Consider the following 26777-nt stretch of genomic DNA (forward strand, 5'->3'; position numbering starts at 1 on the left):
CTTACAGACTAACTTTTATAGAGCAAAGGCCATGTGGTTGGGCCTGGCCACACACAGATGGCCAATAAGATTGCAACACACAGAGAAAGCTGCATAGTCATGGTTGGTCAAACACGGGTGGCCAACTGAATTACAGTTCACCCCATAGTAGCTATTTGAATTAGCCTATCACCTTGGTCAGAATTTTGGGCGCCCAAAAGGCACCCAAAAGGCAAGGCCCATACTCCTTGGTAGCTAGGGAGACAGTATGTGCACCCCACTGATTGGATGTCTCCTCCTGGCCTGACTCATCTCTGCATCTGGGTTCTGTTATCTCTACCTGACCTGACCCACCCTTATATTTGGGCTCTGTTATCTGGGACTGGTGACCATATTTTACTGGTTTTCTGGACTTGCTTTTAAGTAGGTTCCTCTGGGGGGGTGGGCAGGGTCAGTTTAAGTTTTATTGCATAAACAACAAAATCACTGTTTAACCAGATGGAATCCCTCTGGCTAAATAGGCCCTTACAATTATTATTCCAGAATATATAATATTATATATATATAAAATATAATAATGTTCCAGAAATAATAATAAAAATGAGTCCTTCTTGGGGCGCCTGGGTGGCTCAGTGGGTTAAGCCGCTGCCTTCGGCTCAGGTCATGATCTCAGGGTCCTGGGATCAAGTCCCGCATTGGGCTCTCTGCTCAGCAGGGAGCCTGCTTCCTCCTCTCTCTATGCCTGCCTCTTTGCCTACTTGTGATCTCTCTGTCAAATAAATAAATAAAATCTAAAAAAAAAAAAAAAAAAAAAAAAAGAGTCCTTCTCACTCTGAGGAATGAGAGGGAAAGATACAGAGTTCCAAGTCGCCTAGGTGTGTGAGCATGACCTGGCCCATGAATGGCAGCAGAAGGGTCATTTGAGAAGGTCCACCATCTCCACGTCTCCTCTCTGCCTCTTGGGGAAATCCACAGTGGCTGTGTCTTCTCACACCCTCTGGCCACCTCATCTTTTAGAAGAGGATTTCTCTTCCTCAGCCCTATTGATATTTTGGGCCAGCTAATTCTTTGTTGTGGGGGCTGTCTTGTGCATTGTAGGATGATTAAGAGCATGTCTGGCCCCTAGCCACTAGATGTCAAGAGCACCCTTCCACTTAACCACAGATGTCTGCACATATTGCCAAATGTCCCCTGAGGGGGGCAACACTGCTCCCAGGGAGAATCACTGTTCTAGAAGAAATTTGATGGGTCATGTTAACGTTGTTGGTCTGTCTACCAATTATTGTTTTCTTTCTTTTTTTTCCTAAAGATTTTATTTATTTATTTAAGAGAGAGAGGGAGAGAGAGAGAGAGCCCACAAGCAGGGGGACAGAGAGGGGGAGTGGGTCAGGGAAGGAAAGAGAGAGAAGCATTCTCCCTGCTGAGCAGGAAGCCCAATATGGGGCTCTATCCCAGGACCCCAGGCCTCAACAGAGCCACCCAGGTGCCCCTAATTACTGCTTTATTTTCTCTTTGAAGCAGTCTGTAGACCCTGTTTCCTTTCTGAAACACAAATGCAGTATAGAATTCCCTTGTTTAACTTGTTGTTTTTTGTTGCAAATAGAGAATAAAGTCTGATCTCATCAAACCATATCTTCTGCTTCTCTTTTGCCTCCTCCAAAACCGCATGCCCCAGCCTCACCGAACTTCTCACCATCCCAGTGATCCTCCTGGTTCATGCCTTCACCCTTTTGTGCAGGGAGTTCATTTGGCCTGGAGTGACTCCAGTAAAATCCTCTTAATTCTCTAGGGTTAGAGCTCAGTCACAGCCTTCTCTGTGGAAATTTGTCTGGGCAGAGCTTGGTGTTCCTGTAACACTTTGCCTTCTATGTTGGTACTTACAATGCAGAGTAGTTATTATCTGTTCATGTCTCAGTCTCCTTCATAGGACTATAAGGAAACCAAAGTCAGTTAATAAGGCAATGCAGAAACAAGGAGATCAGACCAAGGTTGCAGGGGATCCCTAAACCTGGCACATAAGGTGAGAACTGAGTCCTTGGCGGGTGAAGCCGTGAATGGCACTGCCACCAGGATGTGTCAGGCTCAGGGTCTACTCAGACACCCAACCTGAGATCCATGGAGGGAGGGAGTACAGAGGACTAAGTGCTGTGGAGTTATTGGAAGTCCTGGGCCTGCAGGCTGGGGTGGTCAGACCTCTTTCTGAAAGGCTACAGCCCTATATTGGGGAGTGCCCGCCACCCTCCCCAGTAGCTTTACTCGGATTTCAGGGACTGATCTGGACACCTTTCCAGGATTAAGGCATTTTTGCATATTCAGTGTCTTCAGGTGAAATCCTGAAGCTTTGCGGGTGGGGTTATGGGCAGCCACTGCAGCTGAGAGGGCTGGAAGCCCTCTCTTCCATGTGCCCAGTAAGGGGAAACCTATTCTGCTGCTCTCTTTTGTTTTGGGAGAAAGATGGTTTCAGAATAAGAAGGTGATTATTCACTGTGAAGCTGAAGAAGAGGGACAAAAGGAAATGTGCAAGTTGTCCCCACCTCCCCCTTAGTCAAACCAGAGAAAAAGAGTAAGGGAGGGAAGAGAGGGAGAGAGAGAAGGAATGAAACTGCACTTTTCAGGGTGCTAAAAAAGTATATTTTCTCCCCTTTGGGTAACTAATCCTAAATATTGTCCCACTTAAAAGGCAGGGAAGCTCATGGCCCTAGCTTTCACAAGAATGTCATTCTGTAACATGTTCTAAATTCTATTTGAACTAATACCTAAATTACTGCATTAAGAAGTTTGCTGAGATTGACATCTTCTGGAAGGAAAGCACTGATGCAGGCCCCTCAGGGGCAGCCATGTGCATGGGTGTGTCGTCCACATCTGGTATGAGTGGGTAACCCTCCCCCAGAGAGGAGTATGGACCACCAGAGAGGTAGTGGAATTGTCTCTGGTGGATTTGTCTCTCAAAGCTTCTTGCTGGACTGGCGGTGAGTCAATTTAGGAGGCATACTGGGAAGAGAAGCAAGTTGTAGGGAGGGACCTGTCCCTCCCTCTCTGGTTTGGTCTCTGACGTCAGGCTTCTGGTTTCCAGAAGGTGTTTTGGATTTTCAGATGTGGTCTATGTTCCCCTCTCCCTATTTGTGCTTTAAGTCTTTTGCCTTTTTTTTCCCCTAGGCCTTTCCTCTGAAGGGATTTGTGGTCTCTATTCTTCATAGTTTCTACAGATTTCTTGAATGTGTTTTGTGCAAGGTGGAGGTTGAGCACCTGCCAGCTTCATTTGCCTGTGCACATGTACTTGTGTATATGATTTCCAGGGCCTTCGATAGTCCCAATGCCCAGTGGTATCTTAGAAACACAGAGCTTGTTAATGAGATGTATAGCTGAAGAAAACTGTTCTATTCTCTGGGGGCCAAATTTTATGCTTTCCTTCAGAAGCTGTGTGGATTGACTGAAATCTTAGGAATGAAGAAGGGTAGGGCAAGCAGACCCTATTTTCTAAGGCATTCATCATATATATAATATATATATGTAATATATATGATATATATAATATCATATATTAAGTATATTTTAGTATATATTATATATTTATAAATATAATAACAATATAATAATTATATATGTATAAATATTATATATTATATATAAAAATATATTATATATATATATTTTCCTATATAATCTGGTTTTGTTCTTCTCAATATAGGCCAAATCTACTGTGATCTAGATTTCTGGACGGAGGTGGCCAGATTCCTCATGGTTCTGCACTGGGTGTGCTTTGAAACTTTAAAGTTTGTCCAGGGCAATGGTGAAATACACATCCATAGCACAGGCTTTCCCCCATTGTCTATTGCTCAGGGAGAAGCAACCAGGAATTCTAAATAGAAACCTACATTCTTTGAGGTCAGTTTTTTGAGGTCAAGCCTGTACAATATCTGTCTTTCCAGAAGAACCCTTGCCAGAGTAATAACGTGATTCTGCACCAGGAATCCCTTTAAACAATGTTTCAGTGAAAATGTTTAAAAATATTCATTCTATTTTATTTTCCAATGTTGGGCTTAACATACTAGTAACAAAAATACACTTGGCTCAACATAGCATAAGCTTCTTCAGTCAGGGAGTCCCTGACTCTGAGCTCTGTCGGCATGATCGATCATTCAACACAGAGTGATGGGGGTTTATTTTCTTCTGCTCTTTCCTGGTATGTCACTTTTCAAATCAAAGGGCAAACTTCCACCATTAGGAAATAATTTGTGACGCCATTGACTAATATTGCAACGTCTGTTGCCATAATACCACCGAATGCCTTTGCAATCGAGAAATTCTTTCTTGTTGCCGTTGAACATTTTAGGGGCAATTAATGTTATTTTTAAATATAACTGTTTAAAGTTTAAAAAAAGGCTTTGCCTTCAGGTGATTTTTCTTATAATTGGTGCTGCATTTTAATTTTACAAGAAAAATAAAAGTGAATTATTTCTGACAGTATTTTTCATCTGTTTCTAAGTAAATGGATTTTATGTTTAGCCCTTGCTTATTAGAACAGAACCCTCCCTAAAACTGGCAGAAGATGTCATTTATTTTCTTGTGGCTCAGACATGAATTCTCATTTGTTAAGTAATAATATCAGCAGGTAAAGATGTAGGCTTCCACATTTATAAGAAAATTTGGCTGCCCCTCTCGTGATCTAACAGATGCCTCTCACTAGGTCTGTAATGAGAGGAAAAAGAAGATCTTTCCAGTCTCAGTTTTCCCTCCTTGCTGCCATCTGAGAGGTTCTGGGCATGAGGATTTGTCTGACGTAAGCCCTGACTGTCTCGGGTGTTTTTATTTTTTTTAAAAAATTTTTATCATTTTTTAAAAAAGATTTTACTTATTTATTTGACAGAGAGACACAGTGAGAGAGGGAACACAAGCAGGGGCAGAGAGAGAGGGAGAAGCAGGCTCCCCGATGAGCAGGGAACCCGGTGTGGGGCTCGATTCTAGGACTCCCAGATCATGACCTGAGCCAAAGGCAGAAGAAGCTTAACGACTGAGCCACCCAGGCGCCCCTCAGGTGTTTTTAATATTTGGCCTGGCTGAAGGCGAGTCTGGGTAAGGACTTACTGCGGCACTGGGAAGATAAACCAGAACTTTAGAGAGTTAAACCTTCATTCCTATGAGCTCAGTTTAGCTTCAACTTGCTCCTTCCCAGAGGACAGGGGGGGTGCAGCCTCGATTTCCCTGCCTAGCCACCTGGCCTCCTCTGCGCTCTATTCTCATCGCTGCCATTCGGGATTGCAGAGAAGCGTAAGGATTAGCGAGTCTCAGAGGACAGCATGGTCTCAGAGAGCCAATCCCATCTGGCTTCCTTTTCCTGAGTTTTAACCCAGAGCTCACACCCTCAGCACAGCAGCCATCGTCCCCCTCAGGAGACATTTGTTTTGAGCTCTACCCGGGCCAGTTAAGACGTTAGACAGAGGCCCTAAGACCTAAAGTATTGTCGTCCCTTCTAGACTAACAGATAACTTCAGCAACAATATCAGTAGAGCAGAAGTGACAACAGTATTTTTTCTTTTCTCTTAACAACACATATGTATTTATTGACTCTTATGGACGAGGCACGATTTTCAGTGTTGTATATGGATTGAACTCATTTAATACAACAACGCTCTGAGGGGTTGTTGCTGTTATTATTCTGAGTTTATGGATGAGGAAACTGAGGCCCAGAAAGGTTAAGCAACTTGCCCAAGGGCACCCAGCTGGTGGGGAGCAAGGAAGTCAGGATTTAAACTCAAGTAGTCTGTGTCCGCGACTGTGAGATTAGCCACTATTCCATGTTTAACCATGCTAAAGGTTATTACCGTTAAACAGGAAAACTCAAAACCTGTAACACGTGAAGTTGAATAGCTTCTTTCTTGGTTTTTCTCATTTATAAATGTTATGTAAGAGAGTCAACAGTAACACCCTTCCTTTAATTGGGTGGCCTTTGCTTTGCTAGAACCCTAAGCCCTGTCTGTGTCTCTCAGGTAGTTTAGAGCTATGCAGGTCCCATCAGCATTTGGTCCCCCTACCAGTCTTTGTTAGAAGCCCTCCTCCTTTGATCTTCACAGGGGCGGAACCTGCCCTATTTATCAAGAGGAGGCATCTCCTCTTTCCCTGGGAAAAAGAGGCTAGCTCCTCTCTTCAGGGTAGAAATGCAGATAGGAGGCTTCTGTCTTTGTGTCCTCAGGCAGAAGGACCTGTGCGCTGCTTGCTGGAAATCCAGGCCCTGCTATCAGCTCTTAGTGTGACTGTTGGCAAGCCACTTAACCTCTCTGTGTGAAGGATAATGAAATAATGCTTTGATCTTTGCAGAGAGAAAAAAAGCTTTATATAAATATCAAATAGGTCCACTCTTTCTTGGTTCCTCTTAAATTCATGAGGAGGCTGATGGACCTCATAAAATTCCAGCCTAGTTACAAGGCCACGTATGTTGCTAGACCTGGACTCCTGAGTTTTCAATCATAAAATTGTGTCTTGTTTTGTGAGGTGCCTAAAAACAGAAATAACCCTTAAGACTTTTTACAGGGCCTTTTGTCTCAAGAGCCCCAAGCACTCTAACAATAGATATTCTATGGAAAAAAAAAAAAGCACTATACATTATTTAAAACCTGTGCATTTTGAAACCAAGCTTATATCTAAGTGCCTGCTGGGGCTCTTTCTGTTCTTCTAGGCTGTTACCCACCGTGACTGGGGGTAAAGCTTTCGGATATAAATACGTATATATTTGCAGATTCAAAGCAGGATCCCTTTCCCACCTCCACCCTCCAAGGTTTGCCTTCCTTGTGTGGTGCTCGTGATCTAGAAATTAATGCCGCACCCGAACCACAGTTCTCATTCCCTCAGTGCCGTGTAGTCAGGGGGAGCCCATTTCTGTGCCTTCAGGTGTGGAAGACCGAGATGACCTGGGAGAATTTTTTTTTTTCCGGGAATATTTGTATTTTTCAATTGCAAGTTTAGAAGAAGAAAATTTTTTTTTTTAAAGATTTTATTTATTTATTTGACAGAGAGAGATCACAAGTAGGCAGAGAGGCAGGCAGAGAGAGAGAGAGAGGAGGAAGCAGGCTCCCTGCTGAGCAGAGAGCCCGATATGGGACTCGATCCCAGGATCCTGAGATCATGACCTGAGCCGAAGGCAGCGGCTTAACCCACTGAGCCACCCAGGCGCCCTAGAAGAAGAAATTTAAAGTGATTGAATTTTAGGCAAGGAAAAGGCAACCACTGGTCAGACATCTTCACTACGGGGCAGAGAATTACGTCTGTTGACAGGTATAGAAGATATCGCAAAAGAGAAGGAAGGAGGGATCCGGCCTCTCCCACACATGTTCTGTTGGGCTGGCATCATTCCACTCATCTTTAAGAGGTAGGCAGGACTGTCACCATTTAACAGGCGGCAAATCCATAGTTCAAGGCAGTCCGGTAATTTCCTTATGGTCACACAACTAGGATATAGCAAAACCCAGACCTAGTCTGATGCCACACCGGAAATTAGGAAAACTGTACATGGGATGCACTTGGATTTACCTCTTTATGGAGCCATGGAGTCCCATCATCCCTGCTCTGTTTGGTTGGGTTAAATGACAGTTAAATTGGGCATCTATTTATGTGTCAGGCATCCAAAGATGACCATGGCATGACATCTGTCCTGGAGAAGATTACAAGTTCTTGTTTAAGTGAGAAAATATCTTCCAAAAGGGCAACCTTACTGAAGTACAAAATAGATGTTGGTGTAAGTATAATTTAATGTAATATGATGAATAATACATAACTCGTTGGGAACTGATGTTTTCAATGTGTTATCTTACTACATTGTTTAAGAACTCCATGAAAGGGGCCCTGGGTGGCTTGGTCATTAAGTATATGCCTTCAGCTCAGGTCATGATCCCAGAGCCCTGAGGTTGAGCCCTGCATTGGGCTCCCTGCTCAGCAGGAAGCCTGCTTCTCCCCCTCCCTCTTCTGCTTTTGTTCCCTCTCTTGCTGTCTCTCTCTCTGTCAAATAAATAAATAAAATCTTAAAAAAAAAAAAAGATAAAATCAGGGCGCCTGGGTGGCTCAGTGGGTTAAGCCGCTGCCTTCGGCTCAGGTCATGATCTCAGGGTCCTGGGATCGAGTCCCGCATCGGGCTCTCTGCTCAGCAGGGAGCCTGCTTCCCCCTCTCTCTCTCTGCCTGCCTCTCCATCTACTTGTGATTTCTCTCTGTCAAATAAACAAATAAAATCTTTAAAAAAAAAAAGATAAAATCTAATTTCTTCAAAAAAAAAAAAAAAAAAAGAACTCCATGTGATAGGGACCCATGTAATTTCCATTCCAAAGATGAGAAAACAAGACATCTGTGCTGTCCAATATGTTAGAGATGTGACTATTTAAATTTATTAATTAAAATCAAATTCACTCTAACTGTAGTTCCTCAGTAGCGCAAGCCACATTTCCAGTGTCCGGGAGCCACCTGGGCCAAAGGGCTACCACAATGGACAATGCAGAGATAAAATATTTCCATCGATGAAGAAAGTCCTTTTGCATAGAACTTGTCTAAGTCCTTTGCCTGTGCAGAATATGGAACATGGACTTGGATCTGACTTCAGATAGACTTTTAACCATTCTGTTATATTGCACCCTTAATCTTTAGTGCGATTTGGGAGGCGTCAGGGAAATAATTAAAAATCTCTTATTTATTCCAGAAATAAGAACTATCTGAGATGATAGGGGAACTAGAGACATAGCCACGGTTTCCCTTGCAGCCCTTTTATGGGACTTGTAAGAGCTAGAAAGTATGTCTCTCCCTGGATCAGGAAAGTTACTATTTGCTGTTTGCCCTTTTATGGAACCATAACATGACTCTGCTAAGAGTTATTCTAGGATTATGTCTTATTTACTTTTAAGTATTGTTTCCTAACATAGTGCTTGGTACAGAATAGGCATACGATAAATGCTTCTTGAAGGAAATTTCAAGAAAGATCACTACAGTATCTTCTGTCAGTCTCAAAAAAATTGTAGTGAAGGAATGTAACACTGGTGGCCTTCCGTATGATTCCTAGAGGGGAAAAAATCAAGAAGATTCCCTCCAGGACGATATCTAAGTGCTCTGCTTCTTAGAAAGAGGGCCACATATCTATTTATCTGCACAGCGATAGAGATAGAAGAGGGAGTGATCATAAGGGCTGCCTAGAATTTTATCTGGGCCAGATTTTGCAGTATGCTATTTTAAATCTAAACCAAAGGAACTCTGTATATGGGTTCAAGGCAAGCGCTGTAGAAGAATTGCCTCGATATGAAATTAATTCTCGTTATCATCTCCTTGGTGCAGTGAAAACAAACCAAGTCACCCCCTTCTCAGTGCGTCCCGGAGTGTTATCCCCGATACTTGCACTCACCCACCAAATGTTGTGTGAAAGCTGAAAGAGATACCCGATTTTGCCTCCCAGCTTTTCCTCCTGCTTCTTTTCACCCCTGCGAACTCCCCACCCTTGCCGCTCGTCTTGCTTTCCTTCTCTTCATGATTTAGCTACTGTGTTGGCTTCTGTGTCATTTAGAACAAACAAAACCTATAGCAATATGATTTAAAAGACAGATGCACTGATTTGGGATAAGAAGCCAATGTCGGATGCTGGCTCACTGCTTCTTAAAGGCTTTAATTTACAGCAGAAATAAAACGGAGTTGTTCAACATGTAGCGTGAGGAGTCAGCTTTGAAAACTGATAAGAGGAGAAAAAATGCCAGACTCATTTTGAATGTGAACTTAACAACCAGGACCCTTATTTCCCCACAGCAAGATGATCGCAACTTTCTTAGAATGATTTAAGATTTCCCCGCAGGCCTTTTGCCCAGGCCCTTCTGTGGGCCCATTTCAGCAGGCTTTAAAATCCTCCTAACGGGGCTTATCAGAAAAGATTCCAATTTAGAGCAGCAAAAGTTTAGAGTCTGATATCAGCTCTCGCTTTTCTTTCTCTTTCTTTCTTTTTTTTTTCCCCCTCAAAAGGAGACATGATGTTTTACAGTGTTAACAGTTTTGAAAGGTCCTACATTTCCAGTGAACAGAGAGCTTTTGTGAAAAGGCTTCTGAAAGCATTATTCAGGCGAAAATGCATCAAAGGGATGCGAGTTAAAAAGAGAAAAGTTTGCCGATGTAGAGATTGGAGGCAGCATGTGCTGACAGGTGCAATTATAGCCAAATAATTGAATCTTTTAAGAGCGATCTGGTGTGATAAGGCAATAGTTGTGGACTCACCTCGGAAACCTGTTCATAATTAGGTACTCAGGGGTCCCAGCTGTGGACGACACAGCCCACAGAAGGATCGTGAACTACTCTATATGCGGGACATAATAACAGCTGTGCTTTGTGAAATAGGGCGAAACCGCGTGATTTCAGCCCACCAGAACCTGACTGATACAAAGGTTGGAGAAAAGATAGCCTTTTTCCTTCAGATTCCCAAAAGTCTGGAGCCTCTTTCAGTCTCTGAGTCAGAGTTAACTCCAGCTTCTAAATCCTTCGGTGTCAGAGAAACTATTGAGACTTACTGAAGTTAAGTAATTGCTTTTGTTAGTAACATTAAACATTTTTCTTTGCTATTTGGTTGAAGGGTTTCTTGGCACTTCAGTCTCCTTTGTCTACACCCCATGTCTAAGCCAAAGACTCTGGGATAGAGTTTATTTCTGAGATGGCTTCACCAGTCATAAAAGACGATAACCTTGCTTCTGGTCTTGAAATATAGGCGCTTAAAGCCTTGCCTCCATGAGAGGCGGGCTCACTGCCCACGCTGTGCACACACACTCGCTGAGCCTGATTGGTGGTTTTTAGGGTCTTTGCAGGGACATGGAGCTGAGAAGTGGACACAAACTAGTGAGATGCTATCATTTCTACTTATAACAGGGTGAAAGGCATCCCTCCTGTTCCATCGGTAATTTTATTAGACACCTGGCTTCAGGCTTTCATTCTTTTTTTTTTTTTTTTTTTAAGATTTTATTTATTTATTTGACAGAGATCTCAAGTAGGCAGAGAGACAGGCAGAGAGAGGGTGGTAGAGGGAAGCAGGCTTCCTGCTGAGCAGGAGCCTGATGAGGGGCTTGATTCCAGGACCTTGAGATTATGACCTGAGGGGAAGGCAGAGGCTTAACCCACTGAACCATCCAGGTGCCCTCTTTTTTTTTTTTTTTTTTTTTTTGATTTATCTATTTATTTTAGAGAGAGGGAGAGTGCCAGCATGGGCGGAAGTGAGGGAAGGGGCAGAGAGAGAGAGAGGAGAGAGAACCTCAAGCAGATTCCCTACTGAACTCTGGAGCTGGGAATGGGGTTTGATTTCATTGCCCTGAATTCAAGATGTGAGCCAAAATTGAGTTGGATGCTTAAGTGCCTGAGCCATCCAGGCACCCCGAGACTTTCATTCTTTTTTTTTTTTTTTTAAAGATTTTATTTATTTGTCAGAGAGAGAGAGAGAGAGAGGGAGAGAGAGCGAGCACAGGCATACAGAATGGCAGGCAGAGGCAGAGGGAGAAGCAGGCTCCCTGCCGAGCAAGGAGCCCGATGTGGGACTCGATCCCAGGACGCTGGGATCATGACCTGAGCCGAAGGCAGCTGCTTAACCCACTGAGCCACCCAGGCGTCCCCGGAGACTTTCATTCTTAATGAAGCAGTATATTCTGCCATATTGCATGATTTCATTCTTTCAAATTCTTTTCTTTCATCCTCTTCCACGAATAGTTGCATTACCTTATCATTGGGATGCTATTAAAACTTCTTAGGTTGGCTTTGAGTTACAGGTTTCAGATAATGACATCTTGACTTAAAATCTAGGTGATCACTGTCTTTTTTATTCCAGAGAATGGACCCCTTCATGTCTTTGGCTCTTAGTATTTTCCTTCTTTTTTCCTTTTTGACTGCCACCTTCTCTCTTTTCCTTCTACCTGTATGTTTTCAAATTCATTTAGTACCTAGGTAGATATAAGGCTGTGTGCCGCAGCCTTCCACAAGGATTTGACAAGTTCAAAAGTAAATCCAGTATTGCACCCTGAATGCACCGCCACGGTAGCCGTGACCTGTCTCGCGCTCGCACAGCGAAGCCCTTAGCACACTGTCTGGCTCAATGCAAGCGTTCTATATGTTTTGGTCACACTACTTGCTATTTTAGTTTCTGCTTACCTACTTTCTTTACGCCGTCTTCAGTGTTTCCCTCAAGTTTGACATCTGGTCTAATTTTGGAATGATCAGTGTCATATTTTCTGCCTGGATGGGTAGGGGTGCTTTAGTATTTACATTATAGGCTACAATGGAGGTATTCAAATTTATCCATGGTGGGCCACTTGATCCTGATCCCAACATCAGTGCGAACTGCACGGCCTTTTAAAAAACTCATCACAGGAGTACATCGATGGGGTCCACCCCCAGCATAGAGTATTAGATGCTTTCACTGAATCAAATGCACATGGAGGAATAATTAGCTATCTAGTAAACTCTCTTTCACCACCTTTCATTATGCCCCAGGATTCTGATGTAATTTCAGTGCAATTAAATTTGGGCAGCTCAAAATTACAAAATCACCTTTGGTTTTGTTCCAATTCCTTGCTGTTGGAAGCCTGCTAGGAGAGCTCCTAGTATCATCTGTTATGACAGTAGGTCTCTACCTTGGCTGTGTCTTATTAGCACCCTCAGAGCTCTGGAAACAATACAGATGCTCTGGTCTGTCCCCAGGAGTCAGATTGAATTGGTTTTACATGGGACCCGGTCACTGGTATTTTTAAAAATGCTGCTCAAGTAATTTAGAAGATTGAGGGCCACTGAGTAGCAGGAAAAGAGACTTGTAATGTACTGACTACATTTTCACTTGTGCTGACCGGCTTCGTTAAACGCTCTCCCTACAATGTAAGCGGCACCCCCTGACCTTTCCCTTCCGTTTCTCCACATCTGCTAGTTAAAACAATGGAGAGGAAGAGCACAGCTTTAAGTTGGAGGAAATTGATTTCGAATCTTGTCTGTCTCTTAAGAGTGTGACCTTGGAAAGATGCTTACATTTACTGAATTATCGTTTCCTCATCTATCAAATGGGAATCGTAAGACTTCTTTGTAAATAAGGATAAATCACTGACATGATATGAGAACATTTAGTACAGTACCCAGCACATAATAAGAACTCAGAATATGTTAGCTTTCTGTCTTTCTTTCTTCCTGTCTTTAATATGAAGGACTCAGATAATATTTAAATTCTCTTTATACCCTAAAGTTCAATGAGTCTGAATCTCTGCCTTAAGCAATAGAATTGGAGAGCAACAAGCATGTGTTCTCTTCCATGCATTCAGTCTTGTGTAAAAAGAAAGCTATTGGCATGCAGATGACGTTGGGAATACGTTGGGAATTTCTTTTAGCGTCCTGTCTCCACGTTCTCATTTGGCTACCCGTTCTACCCGATGTACCTGTGAAGTGGCTGGCCAAGGCTGGGGATGTGGTTTGAGTGGTGGGAACAAGATGTTTAGACTGAGTAATACCATCTGTTGTATGTGGGCATCGATCTTGTGCCTTTGACCGCCACTGACTTGCTTCAACCACAGAACCACCCAGCATACTTCATACTTTTAATCATAGTGGCAGCCCCTGGCATGTATATTCTAGCACCTACTTGAAGTGAAACACTTGAGAGGAGCCCAGGTGAAGTTAGGAAACATCTTTCAAATACGACCTGGCTAATTACTTTTTGCCAGGAAAATAAAATATTGCAGCTTCTTGATCCATTCCCAGAGAATCATAGGAGGATTCATTCCAATATAGCTCGGGATCAGGGAACACTTTGTGATTCATGGCAATGACTCAGGAAGGCATCTGCCTCGCTTCCCTGTGACACATACCTGTCTTTGCCTCATCATTTGGCTCCAAATAGAAGCACAGGCAAATGAGAGCAGATCTAAGCGTCTGTTGTTTCCTAGTTCAGGCTAACCAAAGCAGAGGACTGGGAAGGTTTTCCACTGGGCAGTTTCGAGGGAGTTGCTTGTGTTATGGGCAGATAACTCTTTGGTGGGAAAGGCGCTTTGATGATGATGATATGATCCTCCGTTGTTTGCCAGTGTCTGCAAAGCGTAACACGGCAGGCTGTGCAACTTCAGCGTTAAAAGCGACAGTTTCGAATCACCATAAGCTGGATTCAAATTTTGGCTTGATCACCGCAGGGCGAGCTAATAAATATTTTAGGCTCTGCCGGCCATATGGTCTTAGTCACAGCTATTCAACCCTGCGGTTTTAGTTAAAAAGAGCCCTAGATAGTACATAAATAAAAGGGCTATGGCTGTATTCCGATGAACTTTACTTATAAACGGGTGGTGGGGCCTGATTTGTCCTGTGACTGTAGATTGCCCGCCCCTTCTTATAGGATCGTGCACTATTAAAGTACATTAATTTCCTAAGTTTCTCTTGAGGATTACGAGGGATAGTGTATGTCATAAAACACTTACAGTGCGGTGCCTGGGTGTCTCGGCTGGTTGGTTATCTGCCTTCAGCTTGGGTCATGATCCCAGGGTCCTGGGGTCGAGCCCTGCATTGGGCTCCCTGCTCCGCAGGGAGTCTGCTTGTCCCTCTCCTCCCCAACCATGCTCTGTCTTATAAAATCTTAAAAAAACCACAAAAAACAAAAATAACTTAGCATGTGGTTGACATATGGTAAGCCCTTGAAAATAGTTGTTGCTATTATTTATTACAAATATTGGATATCATATACTTGAAGACGCTGTGGATTGTAAGTTGTGTCTGGGTTTCAGAGCTGTGATAAAAGAAGTCTTAGACTTGATGAAATTTGGTCACAGTGATTAATTATAATATCAGGGTTACAGTTAGGATTTTAAGCTTGTTCTACCGGTGATAGTTTAAAGCCTTTCGTATAATACTTTTTTACAATGTTTTTCTTGTCAGAGACACATGTCACGAACTCCTGGGACATGTTCCACTACTTGCGGATCCTAAGTTTGCTCAGTTTTCACAAGAAATAGGCCTGGCCTCTCTGGGAGCATCTGATGAAGATGTTCAGAAACTAGCCACCGTGAGTTCATTTTCAATTTAAAACACTGTCTTATTTATGTCTCTTTGTAAGGTAAAGCAAGCTTTAGAGTTATTGACAAGGAATTAGAAGGCAAATATTCCGGAGAGGGTGTGGTGACTTCACTGTTTCCCATGTTGTGTTCCTTTGAAGAAAAATGTGTTCTTAGCTTATTAACTATCAAAATATTTGCGTTTTATCCTTCTTGTTCAAAGATCAGCTACATATTAATTTTTTTTTGAGGATTTTATTTATTAATTTGTCAGAGAGAGAGAGTGAGTGTGTATGCCATCAGGGGGAGCGGCAGGCAGAGGGAGAAACAGACTCCCCACTGAGCAGGGAGCCCAATTGGGGGGGGGTTCCATCCCAGGACCCTGGGATCATGACCTGAGCTGAAGGCAGAGGCTTAATTGACTGAGCCACGTAGGTGTTTCTAGATGGTGAAATTTAGGCTTGCAGGTCATAAAGTCTCTGTTGTAACACTTAGTTCAGTCGCCATTGGGCAAAAGCAGCTGCGGACAACACGGAAATGAACGAGTGTGGCTGTGTTCCAATAAAACTTTATTTATTAGAGCCAGCAGTGGGCCAGATTTAACTTGTGTGCTGAAATTCGTTGACTCTTGTTCTAGTTCAGTGTTTATTTTCTAGAGACAACAGGAAAAATAATATATGCATTTATGGAAAAGCAGGGGTTGTGTTTGAGGTTATTTCTGATTAGTCAATCCGGATGTGGTCTGACACGATGTGAGTCAGCTATAAGAATGTGAAGCTGGGCGCCTGGGTGGCTCAGTGGGTTAAGCCGCTGCCTTCGGCTCAGGTCATGATCTCAGGGTCCTGGGATCGAGTCCCGCATCGGGCTCTCTGCTCAGCAGGGAGCCTGCTTCCTCCTCTCTCTCTCTCTGCCTGCCTCTCTGCCTACTTGTGATCTCTCTCTGTCAAATAAATAAATAAAATCCTTAAAAAAAAAAAAAAAGAATGTGAAGCTAAGCAATTATTGTTAGTACAACACTGGAAGACTTGATAGCTCTCATGTTCTCAACAACAAACAGTATGAGAGGAGAAGTGTCCTGTTGGTGGCTTCTTTTAAGATGCTCAAAGCCAAGTCTAGCAAACTCATCATCCTTACCTTCACCCCATTTCAAAGAGCCCAGGTGAGAAAGAGCTGCTTCACCCAACACATTTACGGGGGCCAGTCCATTTGCCTAAATGAACAGAGCTTCTAGAATCTTAAGTTGTGTGTATTTGACACAGACGTTCAGTCATGGCACATTAGGCATGCAGGGAGAGTCTTCTCTCCCACCGAGAAATAAGTGTTCTCCTAGACATCTATCTTTCTTTTTTAATTTTTAAAGATTTTATTTATTTATATGAGAGAGAGAGAGCACGTATGAGTGAGGGGGAGATAAGGAGAAGCAGGTTTCCTGCTGAGCAGAGAGCCCAGGGTGAGGCTCGCTCTCAGGACCCCGAGATCATGACCTGAGCCAAAGTCAGATGCTTAATCAATTGAGCCGCCTGGGCACCCCTGTTCTCCCAGATTTCTTAAGACACATAAGCCCTTTCAGTTTATCTTTTGCTTCCTAGTTTTTTCAGAGGTATAAGAAATGAGAAATGTTTTTCTAACACAAGAGAAAGAGCAGTACAAAAGCCATGCTGTTAGTGTTGGCGGCATAGAGATGAATAGCTAACGGGGTTAGTGGGGGCTCCGGGGAGCTTGGGAGAGCCTATAGCAGAAGGCTGGTCCTCAGTTCTCCCTCACAGCTGCCAGACCAGAGCTCAGGCCTTTGTGTTGCCAGATTTCCACATCTTTGAGAGAGACTGGAAATCTAGATTTCCAAATGAATTTAAATGATTTTTAAATTTTGGCTCATAAAAAACATGATGAGCTGAGGAAAATATATTTGCAGACTGAACCAGGATCTTGACTTCCAATTTGCAACCTCTGCCCGAGGGATTGTGTCTCATGTATATTGGCTATCTATTACTGCATGATAAATAACTCTAAAACTTAGTGGCTGGAAACAGCGAACATTTATTATCTCATAGTTTCTGTGTTTGGAAATTTGAAAGCAACTTAGCTGAGTGGTTCTGGCTCTGGGACTCACACAGTGGTTTCTGTCAAGATGTGGGCTGGTTGCGGAGGGGGCCGCCTGGGTGGCTCGGTCCGTTAAGCTTCTGCCTTTGGCTCAGGTCATGATCCCAGGGTCCAGAGATCGAGCCCCATATCAGGCTACTTGCTCAGCAGGGAACCTCCTTCTTCCCTGCTTGCTGCTCTCTCTGCTTGTGCTTGCTTTCTCCTCTCTCTCTCTCTCTCTTTGTCAAATAAATAAATAAAAATCTTAAAAAAAAAAAAAAGATGTAAGCTGGGTCTGCAGTTGTCTGAAGATTTAGGAATCTTCTGTCAAGACAGTTCACTCATGTGGCCATTGGCAGATCACTTCCTCTAGAGCAAGTAATGAGGGGGTCGGGGGTGGGGAAGAAAAGAGAGAGATGGAGGGCAGGAAGTCGTAATGACTTCCTGTGACGTGATCACACGCTGTTCATGTCATCCATACTGTGTTCATGAGAAGGGACTCCCTCTAGCCCATATTCAAGGGGAGGGAAATTAGTCTCCACCTTTTGAAGAAAGGAGTGTCGGAGTATTTGTAGACACATTTTAAAACCAGCACACTGCTGAGTTCTGTTATTTCATTCTCAAACCTTAACTCTTGTCTTTAATCTCCACATCGTAAGAACCTTTTCCATGCCTTAGAAATTTCCCTTGCAACTTTCTGGTTTCAGTCTTTGACCCCCTACAGCTTGTACTCATTATCAGGGATGCATGTATTCCTTACTTATCTGACTTTGAACATTCACCAACTGGGATTCAACTCTGCCAGGCTGTGTGTGTGTGTGTCCAAAGAGAGGAGAAGGAATAAGGTAAGACTTCATGGGTGTGAATGTAGGCGGATCCTAGCAAGGGATCTTATTCCTTTCGTAAAAGCGGTGACAAGAAAGTAGTTTTACTGGGCCTTATTTTTACACTCCATCAAATGATACTTAAGTCCATCATTTAAACTAACATTCACCAAGAATATAACATGGGCCTCACATCTGGGAAATGTATAGCCTATATCGGTAAAACTAAGACTTTTCACAGGAGAGAAAGTTGGTGCAGAGTCTTGAAAGATGACCAAGTCAGCCAAGTGGCAAAGGGGGAAAGGGGCCTGAAGGGACAGTTTCAGCCAGAGTAAGACAGCTCTCTGGTTTGGGGGTCTGGCGGTAAATTCCCACTCACCACTTTACAGGGCCATGCTGAAAACGAGGATTGCCTTTTGTATTAATTTTCTGTCACTACCATTAACAAATTATAGGTGACTTAAAACATCACAAATTTGTTATTTACAGTTTCATAAGCTTAGAAGTCTGAGCTACAATTAAGGTGTGAGCAGGGCTGGGTTCCTCTCTGGAGGCCCCTCAGGGGGAATCTGTTTCTTTGCTTCTCTCAGCGTCTAGAGGCCTGCATTCCTTGACTCGTGGCCCTCTTCCTCTGTTTTCAAGCCACCCGTGTTGTATGTCTCTGATCTTTCTTCCACTGTCACATCTTTCTTCACTGGCTAAAGTTGGGAAAGGTTTTTTGCTTTTGAGGACTTACGCGATTAAATTAGGACCCCTCACCCTTGGATAATTCACAATTACCTCCCCATTTCAAGGTCCGTTTTCTTTCTTTCTTTTTTTTTTTAAGATTTTTATTTATTTGACAGATAGAGATCACAAGTAGGCAGAGAGGCAGGCACAGAGAGAGAGAGAGAGGAAGAAGCAGGTTCCCCGTGGAACAGAGAGCCCAATTTGGGGCTCGATTTCAGGACCCTGGCATCATGACCTGAGCCGAAGGCAGAGGCTTTAACCCACTGAGCCACCCAGGCACCCCAAGGTCCATATTCTTAACTATATCTGGAAAGAGAATATATTCTAGGGGTGAGGGCAGGACAACTTTGGGAGGGTGGGTTATTCTTTGTTTCTATTCTTACACTGGCAAGAAAGAACAAACACTTGTACCTTGAAACCTGTTCTGCTAGGACCAGTACATTTGTAGTATGAGTAAGTTTTCTTTTGGAACTTAAATTCCTTAGCATAATTCCAGTACCATTGACTATGGATTGCCCTAGCTCCAACAGCTAAAAATGCTTCCATCTGTTAGAGATCATTAGGTCATTAATCATGTCTCTCTCTCTCTCAGTTTTTTCATTGCCTTCTTCCTGGAATATACCTGCATCTCTGAAAAACCAATCAATGGTTAGTCTTTAAATGGATAAAGAGCACTAGGTACCATGAGGTAGGAATAGAAAAAGGACAAAAAGGTAGTACTTGCATCAAGGAACACATGACCCTGTACACAAAAATATGGAAAACCTAGAGTCAGTGTCAGCTTTTTTCTTTTTAAGATTTAGTTAACTAATTAATTAAGAGAGTGCAAGCAGGGGGAGGGGCAGAGGCAGAGGAGGAGAGAGAATCTCATGCAGACTCTGAGTTGAGCATGGAGCTCGGTATGGGGTTTGATTCTGTGACCCTGAGATCATGACCTGAGCCAAAATCCATAGTCAGATGCCCAACCAACTGAGCCACCCAGGCACCCCCAGCTTTTAAGAGAGCTATGCAGAAGTGGATTTAAGGTGAACCTTAGGAATGTGTTTGAGTTCTGAGTTCAGTGGTGGAGCCTGGGATCCAGAATTGGGAGCAGGGGCCAGCAGAAAGATTCATTTGTATGTAAGAAGTAACTGGTGGAGCTCCTGGGTGGTTCAGTGGGTTGAGCCTCTGCCTTCGGCTGGGGTCATGATCTCGGGGTCCTGGGATCAAGCCCCACAACGGGCTCTCTGCTCGGCAGGGAATCTGTTTCCCCTCCCTCTCTGCCTGCCTCTCTCCTTGTGATCTCTTTCTCTCTCTCTCTGTCAAATAAATAAATAAAATCTTAAAAAAACAAAAACAAAAACAAAAAAGTAACTGGTGACAGGTTAAGGAGGATCAAGTGTCCCCCAGGGGAACCAGCCTGCCTGGAATCTTACAGTAGCTTTGGTAGTTAAAACAAACAGGCAAGCAAACAAACAAACAAACCCAAGTGTGTATGAACTTGCGAAAGACCTTAAGACAAAAGATTCTGAATCTCTTTTAAACGCAGGGGAGAGTTGGGGTGGTGGTGGTGCTCATCACAGTTTTGCCTGATCCACTCATTCCTCTTTGGCCTGCAGTATCTGAGCGATTCCCACCCCCACTCCCGGTGAGTTCCTGCCTCTCCCAGGCTTTGCACTTCCGGTTCCTCTCTTGTTCCTTTGCAGTTCCGGTTCCTCTCTCGTTCCTTTGCAGTTCCGGTTCCTCTCTTGTTCCTTTGCAGTTCCGGTTCCTCTCTCGTTCCTTTGCAGTTCCGGTTCCGCTAGTTCCTTCCGGTGTTAGAGACTGCCCATTTTCTTTGAAAAGCGGTTTGCAGGCCGAAGAGAAGTTTGCAAAGCTTTATTCTGTGTGATGTAGGGAGTCTGGAAGGGAAACTCACAGGGTGAGGAGGCCAGGGAGATTTTCCCTGAAATGCTACTGAAACTCCTCTTGAATTCTGAAACCACATCCCGTCTCTCAGCGAAAAACAAAGTGAATGGAAAACTACTGGAAGGTGGTTTTGAAAGAAAACTCAGATTCCAGCTAGACAATTGCAAAGTAAACCCTGAGATAAATAACCTATCGGATAACTGTATATTAATGACCCTCAAGCCATATACTGTAGCTAAACGCCCAGTTTAGTGACCCAGGTACAAAGACTAAGAGATCAGGGGCTAACTAAGGTCTTGCTGGGAATTGTGGAAGGGCCCGTGGTGGGGGATGGTGATGGTTGGCGAGGCCTCATAGCTGTCCAGATGAGAAATGGAGGTGTTACTAGCTGATTTCCTCAAAGTTGTTCCCATTAAGTCCCCTGAAGAAGTCCTGGAGTAAAATGAGAGACGAGATGTACCAAAGGAGAAAAATCCATAGAGAGGACAAATGGAAAACCAGCGAAATCAGTATTTAGGCAGCGCAATGAGACAGGCTGTATTATTCTTTTCCTCTAGGTGAGATTTATATTATTAATGACTGTTTAGATAGTGCTTGCTTTTCCTTGTTGAGTGAATTTAAGTGCTTATAAAACGGAGAGTCACGCCTGTGAAGGCAGATGCTTGAGAACTTTCTGTGATGTGCTGTCAACAAGTCCATCCAAGGAAGAAAGCAACGTCCACTAGGACGGATTGGCCCCACTACACTCTGTCTTGTCAGAGCCGCTTTTGGACACCTGGGTTTGGTTTCAGAGGGACCCAGCTATTGCCTATCACTAGAGTGCTGCTTCTTGCTGTATTTCTGCATGATATTTGTTTTGACATTTCCGTAATGCTCAGTGTTGAGAATGAAGCTATCTCTGCTGTTTCTGCGAGCAGTGGTTTCTGTGCTTGGAGAGCCATTTAAATGAAACTCTTCTGTATCTGGAGAAATTGATGATGATGCTTAGTAAATGTATTTCAAATGCATTGTTATACCTGTAAATAATTTGCCCTCCGGTGGATAATGAATAAGGCCACTGGTTTTGGCAGCTGCACTCTTTTTATACTTGTCATAGCTGTCCAGGGTCTGCATATGATAGATATGCAAAAATATTCCCAATAAGGGCTCCTTCGAGTGTGCTATGATTTTGAGGCAAGCCATTTCCCACCGTAGTGCTGGCTTAAGTGGATTTAATAGATTAGTGCCTTCTTTAAGGGGTGTAAACTTCTATGCCTTCAGGGGCCAGCTAGGTAGCAAACATGTGTGAAACAGCCTGATATACGATAATAAGGAGGATAGGAGCCTGTGGAGAACCGGAGAATACACATTACACCTAAAGGCCTTCAGATCCAAAAATTAAAAACAAAACAAAATGTTCTTCAGTTGCACACCGTGTCTGCAAGACGGAACAGAACTATAGGCTCTCAGTTGCCAGCCCTTGTATCTGAAGTTAGATTATGTATTAAACCTACCATCCTTGAGGGACAAACCCATGCTAGATTCATCTCTCTGTCAGAGCGGATGTTCTTAATTACTGTTTGCTGATGATTTTTCCCAAGAAAGGGTGGTTGTTGCGGTGTTCACTGGAGATAAGTATTCCTTCTCTGTCAAGAGATGATTAGGTTTGAATTAAACTGTCAACAGTTACAAGCATGCTTGTCATGCGTGTGTGCGGAGCACGTGTCAAAGGTTTATTTAACTCATTAATGAGGGAAAAGCAGGATGATAAATTGGGGGGCTGAGATCATGTCTTCCCTAAAAGAGAATTCTGGAATAGGTGCAAAATGGTTTATATTCTACAGGGCAGCACCCCCCCCCCCCCCTCATAAGGGTGTCTTTCCTTATTGGACAGAAAGCATTTGCATGTCTTAGTGGACAAAAATAACTTGCCGTTTAGCCATCTTTGCAAGTGAACATCTAGCTTCACAACATCCGGGCCCCAATGAGTCATAATCGGGAAGTCAGAAAATGCTGCTCAAACCATAATGTCTATGAAATAACCTACAGGTCTTGCGAAGAGGCAGATTCTGATCAAATAGGTCTGGAATGGGTCCTGAGATCTGGCGTTTCTGACAAGATCCCATGCAATGTCAATGCTGCTAGTCCAAGAGAATCAGTTGGCCTTTTAGACAGGTGGGCCTGTTAGACAGTGCTTGAGTCTAACTTTCAAAAGGCACATGGTAATCTTCCAGTCCTATTTCCATATTTTAATACTTTTTTCTACACACTGGATGAATAGGATATTGGCAGATAAATATTGTGTGTGGTAGGAGATGCGTTTCTTTAAGACTTAGTATGGGCCTAAAGATGGGTGCTTACATCAGTTAGAGCCATGTCATTGGTTCAATTTTGAGTATCTGTGCTCAAACTCACCTGCTGCCTGCTCTGTGACCATATGACTTATTTTATTCAATTTTATGGGAGTGCACAAATAGTAACTTGCTAATGAAGTAAATTTAGAAACTGGTTCTGGAAAAATATTGATTTCCTTTCCCTCCAAATGTTGGGCAAAGTGCAGGGATGTCTCTCACCCAACGGTGCATCTCATCCTATGGTACTTCCCATGCTATCACGCAGATGGCTTCAATTCTGTCTATTCATTTCTCACGTCATAAAGGCATTTGAAACAGACAAAGCTGTGCATCATTTGTGGAGAAAGCAATCAGGATGAATACACCACAGATGTTTCCAAGCAGAATAAATCGGCCTCTGGCCTAGTTGGAATGTTCTCTCTGCAGAGTTTTGGGTCATCCATTCAGTTCTGTCGACCCTGAAACACGTTTACCTTCACTTTTGATTGAAGGTTCCTGTCACTGGGTCTTGGAAAGCTGATGAGCAAAGAGTCTTGGCCAAGGGTAATAAAAGAATCAGCGGTCTTTCCCAGAATATGTTCCTAGAACATTAGTCTCAGGAAATGTTATTATGAGTTCTAGAAAAGAAGGGATCTATGGGTAAATATGTTTGGGAGACATTGAGTCAAACAAAGAAAACAGATTTGTTTGTAGAGTGTAGGACTTTTCAGAGACTTTAATGTGGTAATGTGAATCTTTACAGAAATAATAAAAAAATTATTTCTCCAAACTTACCACATTTCATCAATTTTAAGAGGTCATTGGTTATAAAATATACCCTTAATTTAATAGTTTTTTTTTTCTTCTAAGGGGAAAACGGATTTAGTTAACAGTTTTTAACATTGTAAGATGAAGCACCATTTTGGAAATGTTAAAATGTGAAAACAGTGAACTTGAGAATTAAGGAAATACATTATATGGTTGCAGACATCTCTCTCTCTCTTTAAGATTTTATTTATCTATTTGACAGAGATTACAAGTAGGCAGAGAGGTAGGTGAGGGGGGGCAGGGGGGCAAGGAGCAGGCTCCCTGCTGAGCAGAGAGTCTGATGCAGGGCTTGATCCCAGGACCATGAGATCATGATCTGAGCCAAAGACAGTGACTTAACCCACTGAACCACCCAGCTGCCCCACAGAAGTCTCTTTATGGAATGCATATTAGCATCCTAAGCTTTTAATATTCCAAGGATCAAAGTTTAGGAGATACAGGTCTAGAATGATTTTTGAAAGGGTAGAATTCATTGTGAACAGAGAATTGGTCACCAACTTAATTTTTTCCCCCCAGAATAGGATTGTCAGGAAATTAATAATATAAGGTTCTGTTTGTACTTTATCAAAAGAAATAATTTATTTGTTCCAAGTAAAAGAGTTCGCATTGATTGGAGCTTTTGATGGTCATGAATCAAGTGTGTTTGAATTTCCAGTTACAACCAGGACTTTCTCATGCTGAGAGTGGTAATGAAATGTATAGTCGGTCTTAAACTCATAATCGACTGTAATTCATACTAGAAGTGCACTTGTAAAGGTAACCTTAGTTTATGAATTGCTAATTAATATTTTCCTACCTGTGGGAGGACATTAGCTTGTTTCCTGGTATCTAGTCTTTGACTACCTGGCTGGGAGGGGGAGACTTATGTATGCTTTTAAGAGACTTATGCCCAGTTCTAGTTGTTTCTGAAAATGGATGACATTAAAAATGACCATTTCAGTATCTCTACGGAAAGCTGGAAATAAGCCCCAGGCTTATTTCTTCTATGTAGAGTCTTTGAACTAGTTCAGCTGTTTGGATCATTTGATACAGAGCTGACAAAAAGCTGGAAGGAATGCACTTTTACACATTCTTAATTGAGATGTTTGGGCAGATGACCAGTGTGTGTGTTATTTCTAAGAGTAACTTAATTAAAAGCTAATAGTATCTATTCCAACTCATTACTTTCACTTCCATGTTTATGCATATAGAAAAATTGTAACACCTTGTAGGAACACTGTGTTTCTTTGGCTGGCCCCATAAAACTTAACTTTTTGAGTGTTTTCCCTTGGTGTTCTTTTGCCTGGGCACGCTTCCTTCTGACTATAGCTCTCTTCTGGGAACTGGGAAGGTTATTTTCTCTCTGTGTATGTTATATATTCATCCTTGCCATTATGAGGGGGTTGCCACCTATTTATATTACCATGAGGACACCACTGTATTTTGGAATTAAAAAGTGAGCTCTAGGGACGCTGGGTGTCTCAGTCATTGTCTGACTTCAGCTCAGATCATGATCCCAGGGTTCTGGGATTGAGCCCTACATCGGGCTCCCTGCACCACAGGAAGTCTGCTTCTCCTCTCCCACTCCCCCTGCTGGTATTCCCTCTCACTATCTCTTTCTCAAATAAATAAAATCTTAAAAAAACCCAAAAAACAAAAAAAGCCAGTGAGCTCTACATTGTTCGCTATGGTTAAAAACAAATTGATTTGCAATCTAGAATAGTTGTATATTTTTGGAACCCCAATCTTTCATTTATCATTTAAAACTGTATCCTAGGGGCTTCAGAAAGCCATCGCATAACTGCAGCTGAGGGGGAAACAAGCCCAACAACTGACTTTAGATCTTTGGAGACTCGTACACATAGAGCTGCTTCTGTAGCAGTTCATTTTGTCTGTGGGCTGAGTTAGTGCGGAGCCCACTTAATTTTATCTGGGTAGGAGCACTGCAAGCCAGTGGCTAGAGTCCCTCAGCACTCGATGAAGCTGCTTTTGGGGTGTCTGATGGGCAGTGTGTGGTGTGGTATGATGTGATGGAAAGGGCCTGAACTCGAAGTTAGTCTCTGTGGGGCTGAGTGTCAGTTTTTTTTTTTTTTATTTTTCCAGTTTTATTGAGATATGATTGACATAGAACATTGTGGAAGTTTAAGGTGTGTAGTGTGCTGACTTGATATACTTCTATATCGCAATATGAATGAGTAGTTAGCTGTTGCCTGTGTCATATCACATAATTACCATCTCTTTTTTGTGATGATGTATTCTCTTAGCAACTTCCAAGTATGTAATTCAGTATTCTTAACTCTTTAACGTTCATGCTGGACATTAAGATCCCAGAACTTTTTTGTCTTCTATCTGGAGATTTGTACCCTTCCAGCAAGCCCACTTCCCCTCTCTCACTCCTTAGCCTCCGGTAACCACCATTCTAGTCTCTGTTCCTATGAGTTTCACTTTTTTATATTCCATATGTAAGTGAGATCTTACTGTTTTCATCTTTCTCTGACTTATTTCACTTAGAATAATGCCCTCCAGGTCCATCCATGTTCTCGCAAATGGCAGAATTTTCTTCTCCTCAGGGCTGAGTCATGTTCCGTTGCATACCACGTTGCTGCACATTTATCCATCGATGGGCACTTACATTGTTTCTGTATCTTGGCTATTTTGAATATGCTGCAGGAGGCATGGGGGCATAGATATCTTTTTCACGTGTCATCCTTGTGCAGGGGCCATGCTAATCTTCTCTTTATCGTTCCAATTTTAGTACCTGTGCTGTGAAAGTGAGAACTAGACATCTTTTTTAATAGCCTATTTTCATTCCTTTTGGATATGTATTCAGAAATAGGACTGTTCAATCATAAGGAAACTCCATACGACTTTCCATAGTGGCTGTACAAATTTACATCCCTAACAGGGCTAAAGAGTCCTGTTTTCTTCACCTCTTTGCCAACATTTGTTCTCTCTTGTCTTCTCTTTCTCCTTCTTTTAATATTTTATTTATTTATTTGAGAGAGAGAGAGAGACAGATGGTGAGAGAGATAGTGAAAGAGAGCATAAGCAGATGGGAGAAGGAGAAGACAGCTCCCCGCTGAGCAGGGAGCCCAATGTGGGACTCGATCGCAGGACCCTGGGATCATGACCTGAGCTGAAGGCAGATGCTTAGCAGACT

At 42.8% G+C, this 26777-nt stretch overlaps 1 protein-coding gene and 1 non-coding gene across 3 annotated transcripts in view; one reads left to right on the top strand and one right to left on the bottom strand.

Moving 5' to 3' along the window:
• The window catches only part of TPH2 (tryptophan hydroxylase 2), a 97151-nt gene that overhangs the window by 42891 nt on the left and 27483 nt on the right, over positions 1–26777 (top strand). For both annotated transcript variants that reach the window (XM_059186344.1, XM_059186343.1), the window contains exon 8: positions 14864–14990. In XM_059186344.1, the coding sequence (XP_059042327.1) occupies positions 14864–14990 (127 nt within the window). The remainder of the gene's footprint in view (positions 1–14863; positions 14991–26777) is intronic.
• On the bottom strand, positions 26290–26396 carry LOC131839985 (U6 spliceosomal RNA). The gene has a single exon (XR_009357105.1). It is a non-coding gene; the product is annotated as a U6 spliceosomal RNA (small nuclear RNA).

This window comes from Mustela lutreola, chromosome 8, assembly GCF_030435805.1.
Source record: "Mustela lutreola isolate mMusLut2 chromosome 8, mMusLut2.pri, whole genome shotgun sequence".
Classification (NCBI taxonomy): domain Eukaryota; kingdom Metazoa; phylum Chordata; class Mammalia; order Carnivora; family Mustelidae; genus Mustela; species Mustela lutreola.